The sequence below is a fragment of the Tamandua tetradactyla genome, chromosome 1 (assembly GCF_023851605.1).
Source record: "Tamandua tetradactyla isolate mTamTet1 chromosome 1, mTamTet1.pri, whole genome shotgun sequence".
NCBI classification, from domain to species: domain Eukaryota; kingdom Metazoa; phylum Chordata; class Mammalia; order Pilosa; family Myrmecophagidae; genus Tamandua; species Tamandua tetradactyla.
Window position 1 is genome coordinate 47040118 of NC_135327.1, and position 19651 is coordinate 47059768.

At 35.4% G+C, this 19651-nt stretch overlaps 1 protein-coding gene across 6 annotated transcripts in view; it reads right to left on the bottom strand.

Annotated features, from left to right (window-relative positions):
• NDUFAF5 (NADH:ubiquinone oxidoreductase complex assembly factor 5) overlaps positions 1–19651 on the bottom strand; it is a 48360-nt gene that overhangs the window by 15933 nt on the left and 12776 nt on the right. For 5 of the 6 annotated variants that reach the window (XR_013157454.1, XR_013157453.1, XR_013157455.1 and 2 more), the window contains exons 3-7: positions 19348–19411; positions 14496–14543; positions 12968–13071; positions 10093–10132; positions 4237–4434 (exon numbers count right to left, since the gene is read on the bottom strand). Coding sequence is in view for 3 of the 6 variants with exons in the window: in XM_077115181.1 (XP_076971296.1) it covers positions 4237–4434; positions 10093–10132; positions 12968–13071; positions 14496–14543; positions 19348–19411 (454 nt within the window). In the remaining 3 variants the exon portion in view is untranslated. Of the gene's footprint in view, positions 1–2695; positions 2884–4236; positions 4435–10092; positions 10133–12967; positions 13072–14495; positions 14544–19347; positions 19412–19651 lie in introns of those variants that run through there. The other variant, XM_077115185.1, reaches the window with a different exon arrangement.

Below are 19651 nucleotides of genomic sequence, written 5' to 3' on the forward strand. Positions count from 1 at the left end.
GCTTTAAACCAGTTGTTCCCAATTTACTTTCAGTTACAGTCCTCTTAAGATCGGATGAAAACTTTTTCCTTCACACATGAACAACAAAACCAATATGGTATACAACGTTCTATTGTTACCGGATCCCTTACAGTCTACTGATAGGCCTCTATATGTCCGAGAATATCAGGTTAAGAACACTTGCTTTAAGGAGAAGCTAAGCCTATTGATAATTATGCCTAAGAGTCAGCCCCAAAGAATCTCTTTTGTTTCTCAGATGTGACCTCTCTCTTTAAGCCAACTTGGCAGGTGAATTCACTGCCTTTCCCCTATGTGGGATATGACTCAACAGGTGTATAAATCTCCCTGGTGACGTAGACCTGACTCCTGGGGATGATCTGGGACCTGGCATCGTGGGAACGAGAAAGCCTTCTTGATCAAAACAGGGAAGAGAAAAAACGAGACAAAATAAAGTCTCAGCAGCTGAGAGAATTCAAACAGAATTGAGAGGTTACACTGAAGATTATTCTTATGCATTATATGGATATCCCTTTTCAGTTTATGGTGTATTGGAGTGGCTAGAGGGACATACCTGAAACTGCTGAACTGTGTTCCAGTAGCTTTGATTCTTGAAGAAGACTGTATAAGACAATATAGCTTTTACAATGTGACTACATGACTATGAAAACCTTGTGTCTGATACTCCTTTTATCCAGGACATGGACAGATGAGTAAAAAAAATAGGGATAAAAAATAATGGGGGAGATCAAGTGTAAATATTGGGTAGATTGAAATACCCTGGGACAAGGGGAGGAAGGAGTAAGGGGTATGAATGTATACCCCTTTTGTTTTTATTTTTATTTCTTTTTCTGGAGTGATGCAAATGCTCTAAAAATGATGATGGTGAAGAATACACAGCTATGTGATGATATTGTGAGTCACTGACTGTATAATATGGTTGGATTGTATGTGTGTAGACATTTCTCAAAAATACTAAAAAAAAAGAATACATGCTTTAATTCTCTTTCTCAAAGCTCAAACTTAAATAGCAGATGAAGGATATGAACAGACAATTCAAAGAAGATGAAATATAAATTGTTAATAAATATAGGAACAGATATGCAACTTAACTAGTAATCAGGAAAATAGAAACTTTTTTACCAAATTAAAATGACTGATAATAGCAAGTGTTGGTGAGAGTGTGGGGGAAAAGACTTCTCATACATTGTTGGTATGGATATAAGTTAGGTATAGGTCTTCTGGACAATGTGACAATATCTGGAGTACTTGTCTCTTTCCGTGCAGTAATTCCATTTCAGTATTTCATGCACATGTTCATAAATGTGCAGTTGTGGTGCCTTCTGCTAGAACACTTCTCCCCTGAGAAATGGTGCATTCTCTTATTTCTTTGAATCTTTACTCAAACATCACCTTATTAGTAAAGTGTTCTCTGGCCAACTGATCTAAAATTTCAACACTCCCCACATATTTTTTATTCTCCTACCCTGTTCTATTTTTTGTTCTTAGCACACAACACTCTAATGTTATCAGTTTCCCCCATTTCTGTTTGATTACTGCTGTATCCACAATACCTAGCAAACAGGAGTTACTCAATAAATATTTGTTGCAAGACTGAGTAAGTAAGTGAAAAAGGAATAAAGGGAAGCTCATGCAGCACTGCTTCTATATCGGCAAAAAGTTGGACCCAATGGTTAATAAACCATAGTTTATGGTTTATGTGGAAATAGTTAAACCATGTGACGTTCATACTAGGAAAATAATATGTATACATTAAAAATAAGAGGGCAAATATATCTAGTAATATAGAAAGTTCTCTAAAATACACTGTCAAAAATGAAAAGGAAGTTTCAGAAACATAAATATATATATACATGGTATGGTAAAGCATTTCTTGTTTAAAAACACATCTGGAAGATCACATACCAAACTGATAACAACAGTAGCTACTTCTGGGACAGCAGTTCTTAAAGCGTGGTCTGGAGAACCTGGGAGTCCCTGAGACCCTTTCTCGGAGTTCCATGAGGTCAAAACTATTTTCATAATAATTTATGACACTATTTGCCTTTTCCATCTCTCATTCTGAGTATACAATGGACTTTTCCCAATGCTATGAGATGGGTATTGTTGCAAAACACTGAACTAGAAGCATACATGAGAACCCAGCTCTCTTCTGTTAAGCAATACATTCAAGAAATTTGTAAAAATGTAAACCAATGCCATTCTTTTTTATTTTGGAAACAATTCTTTTTCATAAAAAATAGGTTATTCATACTAACATAGAATAGGTTTATTAGCTATTTTTAAATAAATTAGTAAGTAATAAAAAAATTCTGTTTTAATTTATGATTTGATTAATATTGATAAATATAATCCACATTGAAAAAGACCTTTAGGTTCCTTGATACTTAAGTATGTAACTGTGAGAACTGCTGCCTTAACAGAAACCTAAGATTTTCCAGATTAAAGGGGATGACACACTTTCACTTCATCTGTTTAGTTTGATGTTTACACCAAAATATATTTATTAAGTATATAATATCTAAAATATATTATAGACATATTAATTATATAATTAAAAATTATTTGTAAAAATATATTGCTCTTGGGCAGGCCACAGTGTCTCAATAGGCAGAATTCTTGCCTGCCATGCCAGAGACACAGGTTCAATTCCCAGTGCCTGCCCATGCCAAAAAAAATATATATATACATATATATACACACGCACACACACACACACATATATATTGCTCTCTCAAAGTACAATTGCCTTGTTAACAGTGTTTGCATAAATTCAAAGTAGAACATTCACTTGAAGCTGTTTCCTGACTTCCAACTTCACATCATCTCAACATATGGTTTCTTTTTGATTCAGGCATTTAAAACCTAAGAAAAAAAAAAAGGTCTGCCTTGGTCATCAGTATGAAGGCTTCAGGTCTGTCTTTAGTTCCTGGTCTAGTCTTTCTCCCATCCTATTATTTCCTTCCTTCCCTGGAGGCCCCTTCCCAACATCAGGGACCCTGTTGGTCTATCCCCTTGCCTTCTGTCAAAACAAGGAAGAATATAGCAAATCTATTTTTTATTCATTGATATTATGAACTATATTCACACAAAATCATGGTAAACAACTATTTTTTTTGCCAATTATCTCTAATTATGCAATAAAAAGCATTATTCCTTCAGGCTGAGATGTTTTTAGGCCTGAGGGGTTTAGAAAATCATACTAAGTTTATTCAACTGACCTCTGAAGAGAGGTAATCAAGTCCTTTTAGAATAATGACTTTACTATTGGAGAGTTGGAATGGGTAATCATGACCACCTCAGTTGCTCCCTGTTGGAAGCCTAGTCCTAGAACGCATGAGGAATACAGGGGTGGGGAAAGAGGAAGACAGGAACTATTATTTATTGAGCATCTACCCAATAGGCTGGGCACTTCACACTCTTGATCTTATTTAATACTAACAGTCATAAGAGTAACATTTTCACTTATAAAAGAAATAAATGTTCAGGGTGGGACATGGTGGCTCAGTGGCAGAGTTCTCACCTGCCATGCCAGAGACCCAAGTTTGATTTCCAGTACCTGCCCATGTAAAAACAAATAAAAATAAAAATAAATAAAAAATAAATGAATGTTCAGAGAGGTAAGGTAAGTTGTTCCAATTCCCTTAGCTAGTAAAAGGGCCAAGCAAGGAGCTAGCCTATAGCTACTGGACTCCAATGGTCTGTCCCATCCATTGTACAATGTTGACCCCATGTTTCTTCTGCGCTGATTGCCCACAGGTCCTCTTTCAAGATCTCTCCAGCCATAATGCAGTGTAGCACCTAATCCTACCTTCTCTAACCTTGATCCAATTCTAGGCCTTGCATACGCACAGTCAGTCTCTCATTTCTGGCTTAAATGGTACTGTTTCAATTAAGGGCTAGTGGTAGACGTAGTACTTCTACCCAAGCCTGTTGCTTTTATTCTATCATCTGGAATGCTATGAGGATTTGAAAATTCTGGTGGAGTAGCTGTCTTATTTCAGGTAACAAACACTAAAAATTTTACATTCCCACCTTATATCAATCAAGATGTGCTTATAAAAAATGAACATAATCATTGAGTGATTTTCCTTAATAAAAAGGCACCAAAGTCTTTCCATAATACTATCAATATCTGTAATTTTCTATATTTAGGGTGAGAAGAAGCTGTTTCTAAACTATATAATTAACAGATTGCTTGATTCTCTTGATATTTACCACAGTCAGTGTATTAAAGCCAGCTCTGCCAAGGAGATGTCCCAGGTCATTGACAGCAGTGAAAGGAGAAACATGTGGAGAAAATCCTCCTTCCCTTTCCGTTTCTGCTAATTGTAATGCACATCGAAGTTCATAGAGTGTGTCACCTCCAAACATTGCACCAATAAACACTCCATCTGGTTTTAAAACGTAATGAATCTGTAACATGACAAACAACAAAACTATTCAAAATTTCATATATAAAAATGCTTAAAAGAATGAATATCAAAAAAACAACATTTTATGATAACCATTCTTATTTTGGGAGGCTGCGAAAATAATAATCTGATCAACCAATTGTCTTTGCTATACAATACAGTTATGAATATAGCAATACATTCACTGCTAATATTAGTATCTATAATAATCTGTTGCATGTTTTAGAATTTTCTAATAATAGATACATCTTACCTTTATTATCAGAAAAGTACTGAAAGAAAAAAATTTTTTCCAAGTGTGATGGATTGCAAAAAAAATCATAGTCCTCCCTGTATCTATGTCCTTTGAAATGTCACGCTGCAACAACTCCCATAAAAGATGGAGTCTCTGCTCCTCTCCTCAAATCTAGGCTGGCTCTGTGACTTACTTTGACCAAAGGAATGCAGAGAAAGTGACAGTGTGCCAGTTTAATAAGCCTAGATCTCAAATGGCCTGGCTCTCTTGGAATACTGCCCTGTCACCAGGTTTTGAACAAGCCCAAATTAGCCTGGTGGAATATGAGCGACATGTGGAGCAGAAATCAGGTGAGGCCATCCTAGACAAGCCAGCTCCCAGTAATCTAGTAGCTGACCACAGATGCATGGGCTAATCAATCCAGACCCAGAACTTTCTAACTAAGACCAGCCCAAACTGCCTTAGCCACTAAATCGGGGTGGCTTGTTATGGACAAAAAGCTAACATACAGAAGAATCATCATGATTCACAAAGTTAACCTAGTAATAGAGTGGTTTTCTTTAAGTAAAGAAAACTTATTTTCCAGTTTTAAAACAAATACTATTTTTAATAGCTAACTTAGGCAAAATAGTGGCTGAAGCAAATTAAAGAATTACAAATGTTTGCTTAATGACTTTCTTACTACAACCTATACCTAGTTCTGATTCTATTCTCACCAATGAGGAAGATTACAGGAAAGGGGTGGATTCTGAAGTAAACCAGAACCCAAATGATGGTTGGCTCTCTGAATCAAAGCACCATCTTTAATTTATATTTATCATATTATAAAGCAATTATTAATTGGTATATAAGCAAACCAACTGTACAGTCATTGGTTTCTTCCCTTCTGCCTCTTTAGTGTTACTCCTTTCTCTTATCACCAAGTTTTAATATAGAAAGCACCTAAGGATTTAGTTCAGGTCCTTACAACTCCTACTCACCTCAGAAACTCCCATGAATTTTATAGAATGACTTTTCAACCTTTATCTTCAGCCTAGACAGAACTCTAAACTCAACTTCAACTACATAATCCATGGACATATGTGTCTTGGCTAACTGAGCACACACTCTCTCCCACCTTTCGACAATACTCAATCTTAAACCAATCCCTCTTAACTGCCATACTTCCGTTAATTACCATTTTCTATTCCATTTATCTGATCATTACAGCTCTTTCCCCTACCTTTACTACTCTCCCACGCATTCACATTCAAAACTTTAAAGTGAGCTTTGATTCCTCCTTCTCCTGAATCTCAGATCTTACCAACAACCAAATTGTTAATGCATCCTTGGTTGAGTATTAAACACCTCCCTTTTTTAACTCCTACCCTTGTCATCGATGTTTAGTTTACCTCATACCTGCACCACTGAAACAGTCTTCCTTCAATTTTTAAAAAGTTTATTTTGGTAATATAACATATAATTTGTCATTTTAATCACTTATAAGTACAGTTCAGTGACTTTAATTACATTCTGAATGTGGTGCTACATCACCACCATTATTAAAACTTCTTCATAAACCTCAAACAGAAACTCTGTACACTTCAAGCAATAATTATTTGTTGCCTCTCTGCACCACCCACCACCCCCAGCCCCTGGTAGTCACTAACTGATTTTCTGTCCCTCTGAATTGGCTTATTCTAGATATTCCATGTAAGTGGAATCAAACAATATTTGTTCTTTTGTGTCTGGCTTATTTCATTTAGCATGTTTTCAAGGTTCATCCCTGTTGCAGATATACCAGAACTTCATTTCTTTTCATGGCTGAATAATATTCCCTTATATGTATAAACCACATTTTGTTTATCCAGTCATCCATCTGTTGATGGGCACTTGGGTTGTTTCAGCCTTTTAGCTATTATGAATGATGCTGCTACAAATACTGGTGACAAATATCTGAATCCCTGCTTCAATTCTTCTGGGTATATGGTAATATGGAAACTCTATGTTAAGCTTTTTGAGGAACCAGAAAACTGTTGTCTACAGTGGCTACACCACTTTATACTCCCACCAGCAATGCCCAGGAGTTTCAATTTCAACACATCCTTGTTGTGCTCATATGAATGGATTTATGTACCCTAGAAAAGTCATGTTTTAATCCTAATCAATCTCATGGGAGCAACATTTTCTTCTAATCCTTATTCAGCACTACAGGTTGGAAACTTGATTAGGGTATCTCCATGGAGACGTGACTCACCCAACTGTGGGTATTAACTTTTGAATAGAGGGAGATGTGATGCTATGCATTCCAGGTAGGTCTTGATCACTTTACTGGAATCTTTTAAAAGAGGAAGCATTCTGGAGAAAGCTTGAGAATGATGAGAGCAGCAGAGACAGAGAACTATGGATCCACCAGCCAGCAACCTTTGGAGATGAAGGAGAATGCCCCTGGGGGAGCTTCATGAAGCAAGAGGCCTGGAGAGGAAGCTAGAAGACGTTGCCATGTGTGCCATGTACCTTTCTAGTTGAGAGAAAAAACATGAACTTCATCGGCCTTTCTTGAGTGAAGGTAACCTCTTGATGATGCTTTAATTTGGACATTTTTATAGATTTGCTTTAATTGGGACATTTTCATGGCCTTAGAACTGTAAATTTACAACTTATTAAATTTCCCTTTTTAAAAGCCATTCCATTTCTGGTGTATTACATTCCGGCAGCTAGCAAACTAGAACACTTGCCAACACTTATTTTCAGTTTTTTAACAAGAGCCATCCAAGTAAGTAGGAAGTATATCTAATTGTGGTTTTGATTTGCATTTCTGTAATGACTAATGTTTTCAAGCATCTTTTCACCTGTATTGGCCATTTGTTTATCTTCTTTGGAGAAACTTTGCCTCCTTTTTAATTGGAGTGTCTTTTTATAAGTTATAGCAGTTCTTTATAAATTCTGGATATTAAATTTTTATCAGACACATGATTTGAAACTCTTTCCCCTAATTCTGTAGGTTTTTTCACTTTGTATATAATGTACTTTGATGCATAAAAGTTTTTAATTTTTATGAAGCCCAATCTACTTATTTTTCTTTCATTGTTCATGCTTTTGGTGCCATTATCTAAGAACTCTGTGCCAAATTTAAGGTCATGAAGATTTCCCCCTATGCTTTCTATTAAGAATTTCATGGTTTTAACTTTTGAGTTTAGGCCATTGATCCATTTTGAGTTAATTTTTTATATGGTATGAGATCCTTTTTGAGCTAATTTCTGGATGATGTGAGACAGGGATCCAACTTCACTACTTTGCATGTGGAAATCCAGTTTTCCCAGCACCATTTGTTGAATAGGCTGTTCTTTCCTCATTGAATAGACTTGATTTTCTTATTGAAAAGCAATTAGGTTTATTTCTGTACTCTCAACTGTTATTTCATCGGTCTACATATCTATCTTTATGCCACACTGTTTTGATTACTGTAGCTCTGCATTAAGTTTTGAAATCAATCAGAAAGTGTGATTCTTCCAATTTTGCTCTTTTTAAAGATGGTTTTGGCTTTTCAGGGCTCCTTGTAAGTCCATATGAATTTGATCACTAATGTTTTACTATTTCTACAAAATAAGGCTGTTGGAATTTTGATTGAAATTGCATTGCATCTGTAGATTACATTGGAAAGTACTGACATTTAAAAATATTAAATCTTCCAATTCATGAATACAAGATATTTTTCCATTCATTTAAGTCTAATTTCTTTCAGCAGTGTTTTGTAGTTTTCAGTGGATGTCTTTTACCTCTTTGGTTATATTTATTTCTAGATATTTTAAACTTTTAGAAGCTGTATTAGTTTGTTCAACTGCAGGAATGCAATATACCAGAAATGGAATGGCTTTTATAAAGGGAATTTAGTAAGTTACAAATTTACAATTCTAAGCCTATAACAATGTCCAAACTGAGGCATCGAGGGAAAGATACCTTAATTCAAGAAAGGCTGATGGGTCTGGAACACCTCTGTCAAGAAGGCACACATGTCTGTTGTCTGCTGGTCCTTGTTCCTGGTTCCACTGCTTTGAGCTTCTGATGCCAGTGGTTTTCTCTCTAAGCGTCTGTGAACATTCACTTAACCGCTCCAAGACAAAACTCTGGATTTCATCTCTTAGTTTAGTTGTCTGCTGAGGCTAGATATTTCTTCTTTGGGTTCTGGCTGTTTCTATGAGTCCTTGCTTAGCTCCCCGGCAATCTCTGTCTTGATCTCCAAACGTCTACATCAGCTCTGTTCTCCAAGCACTGGCTCTGTTTTCCAAGCATCGGCATCTGTGTCAGCTCTGACGTCGCTCCAAAATGCTTCCTCTTTTAAAGGACTCCATTAAACTAATCAGGACCTACCTTGAATAGGAAGGGTCCCATCTCTATCTAATCAAAAGTCACACCCACAACTGGGTATGTCACATCTCCCTCTGTGGAGCTACAGTACTGAATTAGGATTAAAAGAAATGGCTGCCCCTACAAGATTGAATCAGGATTAAAACATGGCTTTTCTGGGCTGCATAAAACTTTCAAACCGCCACAGATGCTATTGTACATGGAACTGTTTTCTTAATTTCCTTTTAGGATCCTTCATTTCCCTTCAACTTAATGCAATTTTTCCTGGTATCAGTTTCCTAATTAGCAAAATGAAGACTTTTTCAGGGACATTTAGCATAAATACATATTATCATGTCACTCTCCTCTTTAGAATTCTCCAGTTGCTCTGAATTAAATACGGAATAAACTCTAAATTCCTTATTCAGACACCCAAGTCCTCATATATCTGCTCCCAACATTCTTCATCTCCTAGAACAATACCAATTCTCCAAACAGGTTTTCTCTTTGTCCCTTCATGTGTCTGAAGCTCTTGTGCCTCCCCCTACCTATCCTGTAACTTTGTCTTCCTGGAATACCTTCCCAGTCCAAATCTCATGTACCATCTAAGGTCCTGTTCAAGTAATTTCTTCCCCTTGAAGCCTTCCTAGATCACTTCAAGCCACCATCATCTTTTTTTCCTCTTCTAAACATAATGATCTTTTCTTACCCCCTCACCTATTAACAATCAATTTTAATTAACAACATTTACCTTAACTATAAGGTGCCAAAGAGAAGATACAAATATAAATTAATAGGTTGCTGCCCACAACTTAAGGAACGTAGAAGGAATCCACAGAAAATATCTTATGATATCAATTTATTTTGTGCAGTTATCTCCACAATTTGATTTCTTAAATTCCTAGGAAGGGAGAAAGTCACCCAATGTGCTTACCCAAGCCACAGGAGATTATAAATACTTGATTTGACTCTATTATCCAATTTTCAAACCTATAACCAAACAGTTGGTGAAAACTGAAACATCTGTACATTGCTAAATAATAATTTCTAAAAATTAGTAAAATAACAGGATATTGGAATCAACATAGATTTTCTCACCTGTTCAAGTGCTCCAGGAAGGTCATTTACCCAGTGCAAACTAAAATAAAAAAGCAAATGCTTGTTTTAATTTGTTTGTATAATAAGCCACAAAAAAGTGTTAATTTTAAAGTTTAAAATCACTTATCAAAATTCCCTGTCTCCATTTAAGTTTTTTTTGTTTTTGTTTTAGTTGTAGAACATATTTTAGAGTTTAGCATGTCATTAAGTTTTAAAATAATAAATATTTTTTATGAAAATCCTAGAAAAGTCACACGTGTCAGTGCATCATTATGCTTAAGTGACATACCAGGTATGATTACCTGTTTAATTTTCAACACTGAACAAAGTTAAAGTCATTCCTATGCAGTTACCTCATCTAAACAATGCTCTTTTGATACTTTACTAGAAGATAGTAGTAAAAATAAACACCTAATAATATGTTCAAAGAAACTCATCAATAAAATCAAGCATTAAGCTTGGGAAATACAGCATTATTTTCCTAGAAAATAAAATGAATTTCATCAAGAGATCTAAAATTTTTCCAAGGACACTAGTATTATTCATCAAAACTTAGATCAGTGAATCTTCTAATAAATAATATCCTGATATAAGATTATGAAAAAAAAAGAGCTCTATATACTTAAAAGTTTTATCATAGTTAGCTCAAAACTGACAACAAAAAATTAATTTAAAGAACCATTTGCTTTTCCTTTTGACACTATTTACCCTCTCCCAGGGCTTGGTCCTACAAGAATCAGATCATTCTTAATTTCTACAGAATGATCTCTTTAGATTCCTGTCAGAATTGTCATCTAAGATTGTTAGGTTCTGCTGTCAACTTGCCCATGTTATTGTGCCCAGTTGTCTGGTCATGCAAGCACTGGTCTAGTCATTACTGCAAGGATATTTTGTGGCTGTGTGATAAACCAGAAGGCTGGTTTATTAAATCATCAGTCAGCTGACTGCAGCTGTGGCTGATTTCAACTACTATAAACAAAGGGAGAGCCCCAGCGCAAACAGGATAATCCAATCAGCTGGATTTTATCTAATTGGTTGAAGACTTTTAAGGGAGAAGAGAGAATTTTCACTTTTTCTTCAGCCAGCAAGCCTCTCTAGTGCAGTTCATTGAGACCCTTCAGAAGAGTCGCCTGCTTCACAACCTGCCCTATAGATTTTGGACTCTTGCATTCCCATAGTTGTGTGAGACACTTATATAAATCTCATATTTACAGATATATCCAGTTGGTTCTGTTTCTCTAGAGAACCCTGACTAATACAGCAACTTTTTATGCTGGGTACCAGGTCAGAATTGAACTATTTCAAAGCATACTATGTTAACCTCACAATGCTTTATACAATTATGAGATACTTTAAAAATAGGGAGACCATATTATAAGCTCTGATTGGTAAACTGATAGTAATAGAATTAGTTACCTGTAAAAAATAAGCAGAGGAGCCTAAGCTAAAACTGAACACCTGCCCAAGGCTCTCTCTTTAGCTTCAGGCTCCCATTGAGGAGTTAAGAAATTATAAACTCATTAAGGAAAAAAGCCAAGGTGACCAATTTTCCTGGTTTGCCTGGAACTGAAGGGCCTCCCAAAAGATAAGACTTTCAGTCCTAAAATCAATAAAATCCTTGACAATCTGGGGCAGCTGGTCACCCTAAAACAGCAATCAAAAGGGTTGTTCTGGATATGGAAAGCATGTTGAACCTTTGAAAGAGAATCTATTTGACTTTATAATAAGCAGCTAGCAGCACAGTATCTTGTCTATTATTATCTATTAGTAAATATTTAAAATACATGTTTGTGGGATAAATGTGGAAAGACATGGTAAAAAGCACAAGCGAAAAGTAATCTTGAAGACTACATTTCTATGTAGAAGAATTAACATTGAAAGAAATGCTAACTTTCCCTTAATTGCTGGGAGAGTTTATGATCACAATACTTCAAATTTGGATAAGAAAGCCATATACACTTTCAAACTCTGGTCCCAAATATCAATCCTAGGTTATCAGTTTACAATAGAGACAAAAAAAAAAACCTTCTTCTATCACAAACAAGCTTTAGTAAATTGAGAAAATTTTAAAAACACCAAAAAGCTAAGTTACTACATCATACTATCTCCACTAGAGAGCCTACAATCCATAATTCTTTACCAGAAAAAAATCATAGTTTATGTATCAAGATAACTGGTTTGTGATTTTAAAAATATAGTTATTAAGAATTTACTGCATTATCTATTTTCTTTACCTTGTAATATTAAACCTTTACAGAACAAATTATGTATTTGTTTTCTTTTTTTAAATTATATTAACATATATAATGTAAAATTTGCCATTTTGACCATTTTGAAGTGTACAATTCAGTGGCATTAACTACTTTTATGATGTACTACCATCAGCATCTTCCTTTACTAAAACTTTTTCATCACCCAAGATAGATAGTCTTTACTCATTAAGCAGAAATTCCTCCTCCAAGCCCCTGGTAACCTCTAATCTACTTTCTGTCTCGATGAATTGGCTAATACTAGATATTTCATATAAGTGACATCATAAAATATTTGTCCTTTGTGTCTGGCTTATTTTACTTGACATGTTTTCAGTACTCATCAATGTCGGAGCATGCATTAGAACTTCATTCTTTTTCATGGGTAATATTTCATTATATGTGCATACTGCATTTTGTTTATTCATTAATGTGTCAATACACATATTGACTATGTCCACCTTTTGGTTATTGTGAATAATGCTGCTACGAATATTGGCATACAAACATCTGTTTGATTTCCTCCATTCAATTATTTGTGGTATATATCAAGGAGTAGAATTGCCAGGTAATATGGTAATTCTATAATTATAACATTTTTTTGAAAGAACAAATGTATTACCAACCTTAAACTGCTAACCACCAGGTCAAATGTATTTTCTCTGAAGGGAAGGAATTCTTCATCAGCTAAAACACTGGCAGTAGGAATTTCTGTTTCTAAGTTATTTTTCTAATGATAAAAAAAAAGTTCAAAACATTTATACAGACTCTCAATTACTAATGCAATCATTGCTACAATGAAGTAATGTTATTCTTACTTGGCAGTTCACATCTCTTCCAAAAAATAAGGCGACAAAAGAAAGCACTAATATGTGCTAAATGACATTTAAGACCTGTCATAAAAACTGGATAGCTTGTTGGAAAAACATCATTAGGATACTGATTTCACTCTAAAACAAATTCCAGAAGACTGAAACTTTCAGTGAAATCACTGAAGCCATAAAAGTACTAGATGAGAATAGTAGGGATGAGTATCTTTACACTTTTAGGTGAGAAAGCCTAAGTATGACTCAAAGGCCATAAACTGCAGAAGAAAAAAATGATATTTTTGCTGATAAACTAAAACTGCTAAGAGGCAATAAACAATGTAAACAAAAACTAGGGAAAATATTTACAACTTATATAATAAATGATTACTATCCCTAAAAAGATAACTTCTACAAATAACTTAGAACAACAACATGCCAAGGTTAAAATAGGTTAAGGACAAACTGCAGGGGAGTCACAAAATTATTTACAAAATTCACAACTTAAGAAATACCAATAGCCAAGAGACATCAAAAGCTGTATGGCTGCATTAGCAATCAAAGAAATATAAATAATAATAATGAGATTCTACTTTCTGCCTATCAGAGATTGACAAAGACAAAAAATAAAGACAACATGACTGTTGTCGAAGAAAAGGAGAAACAAACACTTTCACATAATACCTCTCCTGTTCAGTCTTTCTAAGAGCAGTCTGGAGATGCATTTCAAAATTTAAAAACAAACATCACTGAATCCATAAATTCACTATTAGGAACTTACTTCCAAGGAGAAAAATCAAACATATAAAGTTACTTTACACAAGAATGTTCATCACAGCATTGATAATATTGAGAAACTATAAATAAAATTGTCCTTTTAATAGACATTTGGCTAAATAAACCATAGAATATTCATATATTGGAATACTTTATAGCCACTTTAAAAAAGATGGTATGCATATATGTATAATGTGTATATGTGTACGTATATATGAATGCATGATGTGATTCATTTACATAGAAAAGACATTCATTTACAAGGAAATCACAACCAACATGTCAAGCTAGTATAATACTAATTACATAAATTTGTGCATTGGACTATAGTTATTCATCTGTAAAGATGGAAACCAAAATTCCACAAACAGTTGCCAGAGTGGTAGGATTAGGGGTGATTTTTCTTTTCTCCTATATATTTCCTGTATTGTTTAAGAGTTTTTCATGTATGTTACATTTATCAGAAAAAAAAAATAATAAAGCCATTTTTATTTTGAATCAGAACATGAAAATAAAGGACTGAAAATAAGACCAGCAGATCAGAAACCAACAATGTTAAAAACCTACCTACCAAAGCATTTTCTGCAATGTCTGCTTGGAAAAACTTTCCCACAGTTTCCTGCAATAGAATAATTAAATCTGGTCAGGTGACACACAAACACAACAACGAAAGAGAAACAAAACAAAACAATTATTGCAATTACTAAAGAAGAAAAAGATGTTACAGATTAACATTCACCTTTGGAAGGGTATTTGTGTGTACCATAACATTAGTACGGTACACTAATTTACTCAGCTGGGTTAGGATTTATTTGTTAAAACTCCTATGGCATAACAATAGCTACAGTTTTCTCACTCCTGTGCCAAGAAGAACGTGGAATGATTTTCTGCCTTTCAGCTGTTCATTCAACAAATTAAGAAAGAAGGAAGAAAGAATGAACAAATATAGACAGTTGGAGGACTTCAGCGGTTTAATATTCTCTGTACCACCTATCTTTCTTCCTTCCAAGAGGAAAAGATAATTTGTATTTTTCTCCTTGGTTAACACTTTCTACCATATTCTCCTATCTGCATTCTACCATATTCTCCTACCTGCTTTTCTCCACGAGAGAGCTCTCTCAAGCACCATTTCTACCACCTTCAATCTGTCTTCTATATCTCTTTTTCTTACCTTACAACAGGCATAGACTTCTCAATCTTGAAAAACTTCCTCACTTCTAACCATCTTCTAGTTTTGTTTATGATTCACAACTCTACTTCTCACTAATGTCTCTCTCTGCAAATGTATTATCCTTTTCATTGCTTTACTAAAACTGTTTATAAAGATCACTAGCCTAATCACCCCCACCTACACCAGTCTTCTCACACTGCTCTTAGTTCCACTTCACTTGACTTCTATGACACACAGCATGGTTAATAGTCTCCTAAAATCTTTAGTACTTTCTACTTTGGTTCCACTCCTCCGATAGAGACAACAACCCTTTCTTCCTCACCCACACCCTCTTTTTAGTTCCTTGCTTATGCTTGGAAAGGGACCCTACCATATAACTTCAACCAGCCAGAGGGCAACTGGTGTGCACATTAAATGTTGTGGCGAGTCACAGTATCCACTGATTTCTATAGTGTAACTTGTCCCACTAGGGCAGACTTCATATCACCAATATGACTTTGCTGAATGCAGAGTTGAAAAGAAGTGGGCACAACTGGCTTTCATGAGCCACCGCCAGCACACCACTGTGAGGTTGAAGAATGAGTCTGAACAGACAATCTGTTTTCGTCTTTCACTAGAAAATTTGACCTAAGAGACTCAGAGACATGGAATTAGAAGCAGTACTGTGCTGGTAGTTTTAACAACTTGCTCATGATGGAGGGTTGTTATGTAGCATTTGCCAGTTAAGGCTGATTTCAAGCTTTATCAATGTGATGTCACTGATCACTGAACATAGAGCTGGGAAGAGATACTAGCAATCAGTTCTGATGAACTGGTAGGAGCTGGCTCCAGCTTTGGGTGTAGGGTACTCATTTTGGGACCAGATGCATTGATGAACATTAGAGATAGTAGGAGAAGGAAAAAAAGAATGAAGGCAACCATAAGCATCCATGTAATTCCAGAAAGCATGTGAACAAGAGGGGTCTGGTGCTGATGTTTTAAAGACTCCATCCTTATGAAGCCTTCCTTTCACATCATATATAAGTTATATAAGAGCCACTACGTAATAAATGTCTCTGGGTTTAAACTAGCTTTAGAGGATTTCTACTTCTGAATCTTCTGATTTCTTACAATCAAAAGATACCTTACTAGGCCATCTTCCAAGTTACTCACTATTTCTGGCAAATTGTTAGTTACTCCTCATCCTCTCACTCTAACTACAGAAGATTCTTTTCTACATTCTTAGCAGAGATTTTCCCAATTCCTATGGCTTCAGTTGTCACATCTGTGCAAACAGCCTCCAAATAAGAACAATAGCCTCCACTGGGCCAGACTTACCTGGTCTCACTTACTCCTCAATTTATATACCTTTCAGATAAATATTACTGCTCACATTTTATAGAAACTGAGGTCTGGAGAGGTTGGGTAAATGGTCCAAGGTTACATGGACAGCAAGTGGCAGAGCTTGATTTTCAATTCCTGTCATCTAACTTCAAATGAACGTTCCTAACCTCTATACCCCAGTTCCAGATCCACATTTCCAACCACCTGCCAGACATTATCACTAATATATCACAATATCACTTCAATCTCAAAATATCTAAAAGAGGAATCATCCTTTTCCAGACTGATGCTCATAACTTTCAAGTTATCTTGCATTTATTCATGCAATATTCATTTAAAAACTCTTCACTATTTGCACATTATACAGTCCATGGAGCTTATATTTCAGTGAGACAGACAGTAAATAAGCATACCTCAGGTGCCAATAAGTGCTAAGGAGAAAAATAAAGCAATAGCCAATGGAGATTGGGGGCACTGCTTTATAGAGCAGTCGGGAGGAATCTTTGATGAGGGGTAATTTAAATAAAGACCTCTGGGTGGCAAAGAAGTAAGCTGTACAGATATCTTAAGGAAGAGCACAGAGAACAGCAAATGCAATGCAAAACCCTGGTCTGTTCAAGAGACTGCAAGGAAAAGCCAAGGTTGCTGAAAAGTAGACAATGAGGGTTGGAAATAAGGTCAGAGACATGCTGAAGAGCCGAATCATATAGGGCCTTATGCACTAGGACTTCATATTATTATGGAGATGAGAATCCCCAAGTTCTGAGCAGAGGGCTGACAATGATTTGACTCATGTTTAAGAAGGATTACTTTGACTTGAATAGACTTTCTCCAAAGAAGATATTCAAATGGCCAATAAGATGCTGAAAAGATGCTAAACATAATTAGCCATAGGGAAATGCAAGTCAAAACCCAACAAGATACTTTATTACAGCCTCTATGATAGCTATTAAATTTTAAAAAATGGAAAATACCAAATGTCAGTGAGGATAAGGAAAAATAGAAGCCCTCACACCACTGATGGGAATGTAGAATGGTGTACATGCTGTGGAAAAGTGTGGTGGGTCCTCAGAGAGTTAAGAATAGAATTACCATATGACCTAGCAATCCCACTTCCATTGAAAAGAATTGAAAGCAGGGCTTTGAAGAGACATTGGTATGCCAATGTTCACAGCAGCATTATTCACAATAGCTAAAAGGGGGCAGCAACCCAAGTGTCCATCAATGGACGAATGTATAAACAAAATGTGGTATATCCATGCAATGGAATATTATTTGGCCTTAAAAATGAACAAAGTTCTAATACAAGCTACAACATGATGAACCTTGAAGACATCATATTGAGTGAAATAAGCCGAACACAAAAAGATATAAATAGTGCCTAACGCCACTTATATGAAATACCCAGAAGATGCAAATCATCGAGACAAAGTAGATTAGAGGTTATCAGAGGTGAGGGGTTGGGGGAAATGGGGACTTAAGGCTTAGTGGGTAAAGAGTTTTGTTTGGGGTGATGAAAAGGTTCTGGTACTTGGATGGTGGTGATGGTCGTATAACATTGTGAATATAATTAATACCACTTAATTGTATAGTAGAAAGTGATTAAAATGAGAAATTTTATGTTGTGTATATGTTATTGAAATTTTTTTTAAAAAGGATTACACTATTGCTGAGAGAACAAACTGTCAAGGGCAAGGGTAGAAGCAAGGAGATCAATAAGGAGGCTATTGTATTAATCTAGGCAAGAGATGATGGTAGCTTAGACAAGCACGATAAAGAAAAGATGGTAAAAAGTAGTAGAATTATGGATATACTTTTGAAATACAACCAAGATCTGTTCGTGGATTAGATGTGGGAGGGAAGAGCATAAGTTTTTTGGCCTGAACTGAAAGAATGCCCACCATATCAAATCAGTAATCAAGTTATATCAATTCTACTAAGTCTCTTTTATACATTCCTTCCTTTATATCTTGCTGTCTCCACATTGTTGGGAGCAGGCCTTTATCTCTCATGTTTTACCACCATTAACATCCTCTTCCTTCTTCAATTCTTCCTGCATACCATCCCCAGATTAATCTTCCTTAAACATTACTATATCACATACCCTACAGCATTCTACATCTACGCCTTTTCTCCTCCCATGCTCACACTTTCAAGGCCTCCATGAACCAATAATCTAAATTTGTTCAAATCTCAGGTCACATTCTGCACCCTCTGAGAAATGCTGACCACTTGAACCTCTAACGATTTTTCCTTTCCCTTAAGTCTTGTGGCACTTTAACAGCTGTACCATCTCTGGGCGTTTATTATTATCAACAGCAATACTTGGGGAACCTCATCCCCACCTACCCTGGCCTAAGTGTGTGCTTTAATCTCAGTAGATTTTATACAAAAACCCTCCTTTAACTTCATGTCCAGCACAGTGTCCTATATTCAAGGAGCTAAAACAATAAATTACTATCTGTGTGTTCTGAATCAGAAAGTGCAACATAAAATGGTTTAGGTTATAGTATCTAAAAGATACTTAGATTTATCAAGCAGTAAAACTTCTAACCAACTGATGAAATAAATTCTTTCCTAGCTTAAAAAAAAAACCTAGATCACATTTTCCATATTAACATCAATCTGAATTTTATTTTGAATTATCAAAATATTTAAAGACAGTGGGAATAAAGATAAATGTATTATACACAGGTCTAAAAAACCTGACTATTCTGAACCCCATATAAAATGGTTTCAAAGGAAAAAAACACTTTGAGAAAAAATAGGAGAAAAAAACAACCATAGTTTCTATGACTTAAAAAAAGGTAGCAATTCTGATATAATCAAAATCTAAATGGGATAGGAACTGAATTATTTAGGAAGGTCTGTCTTTAAAATTAGCCAAATTTATTTCTCTGTGTAAAATTAAGTCACCAAATAAGTATACCTTATTCAAGTGCTGTGCTATGTAGCCTCTTCCACAACCAACATCCAAAGCAAGGGGGAAATCTCTAAAAAATAGACACAGATGTTATATTTTGTCTGTAAAAATACAATTCATAAAATAATTATTAAGAACTAATTTCCCTTAGATAAAAATATTTTAGTGAAGAAACTTTCAGAACGTTAGACCATCTATTTGCCTCACCTCACAAGCCGTATTTACCAAAACTGTAGTGTACAGAGCAATTCTGGTCCAGCCATTCGCAGGTTTTTATAATGAACCAGTTTCCTTAAGATTGCTCCATGAC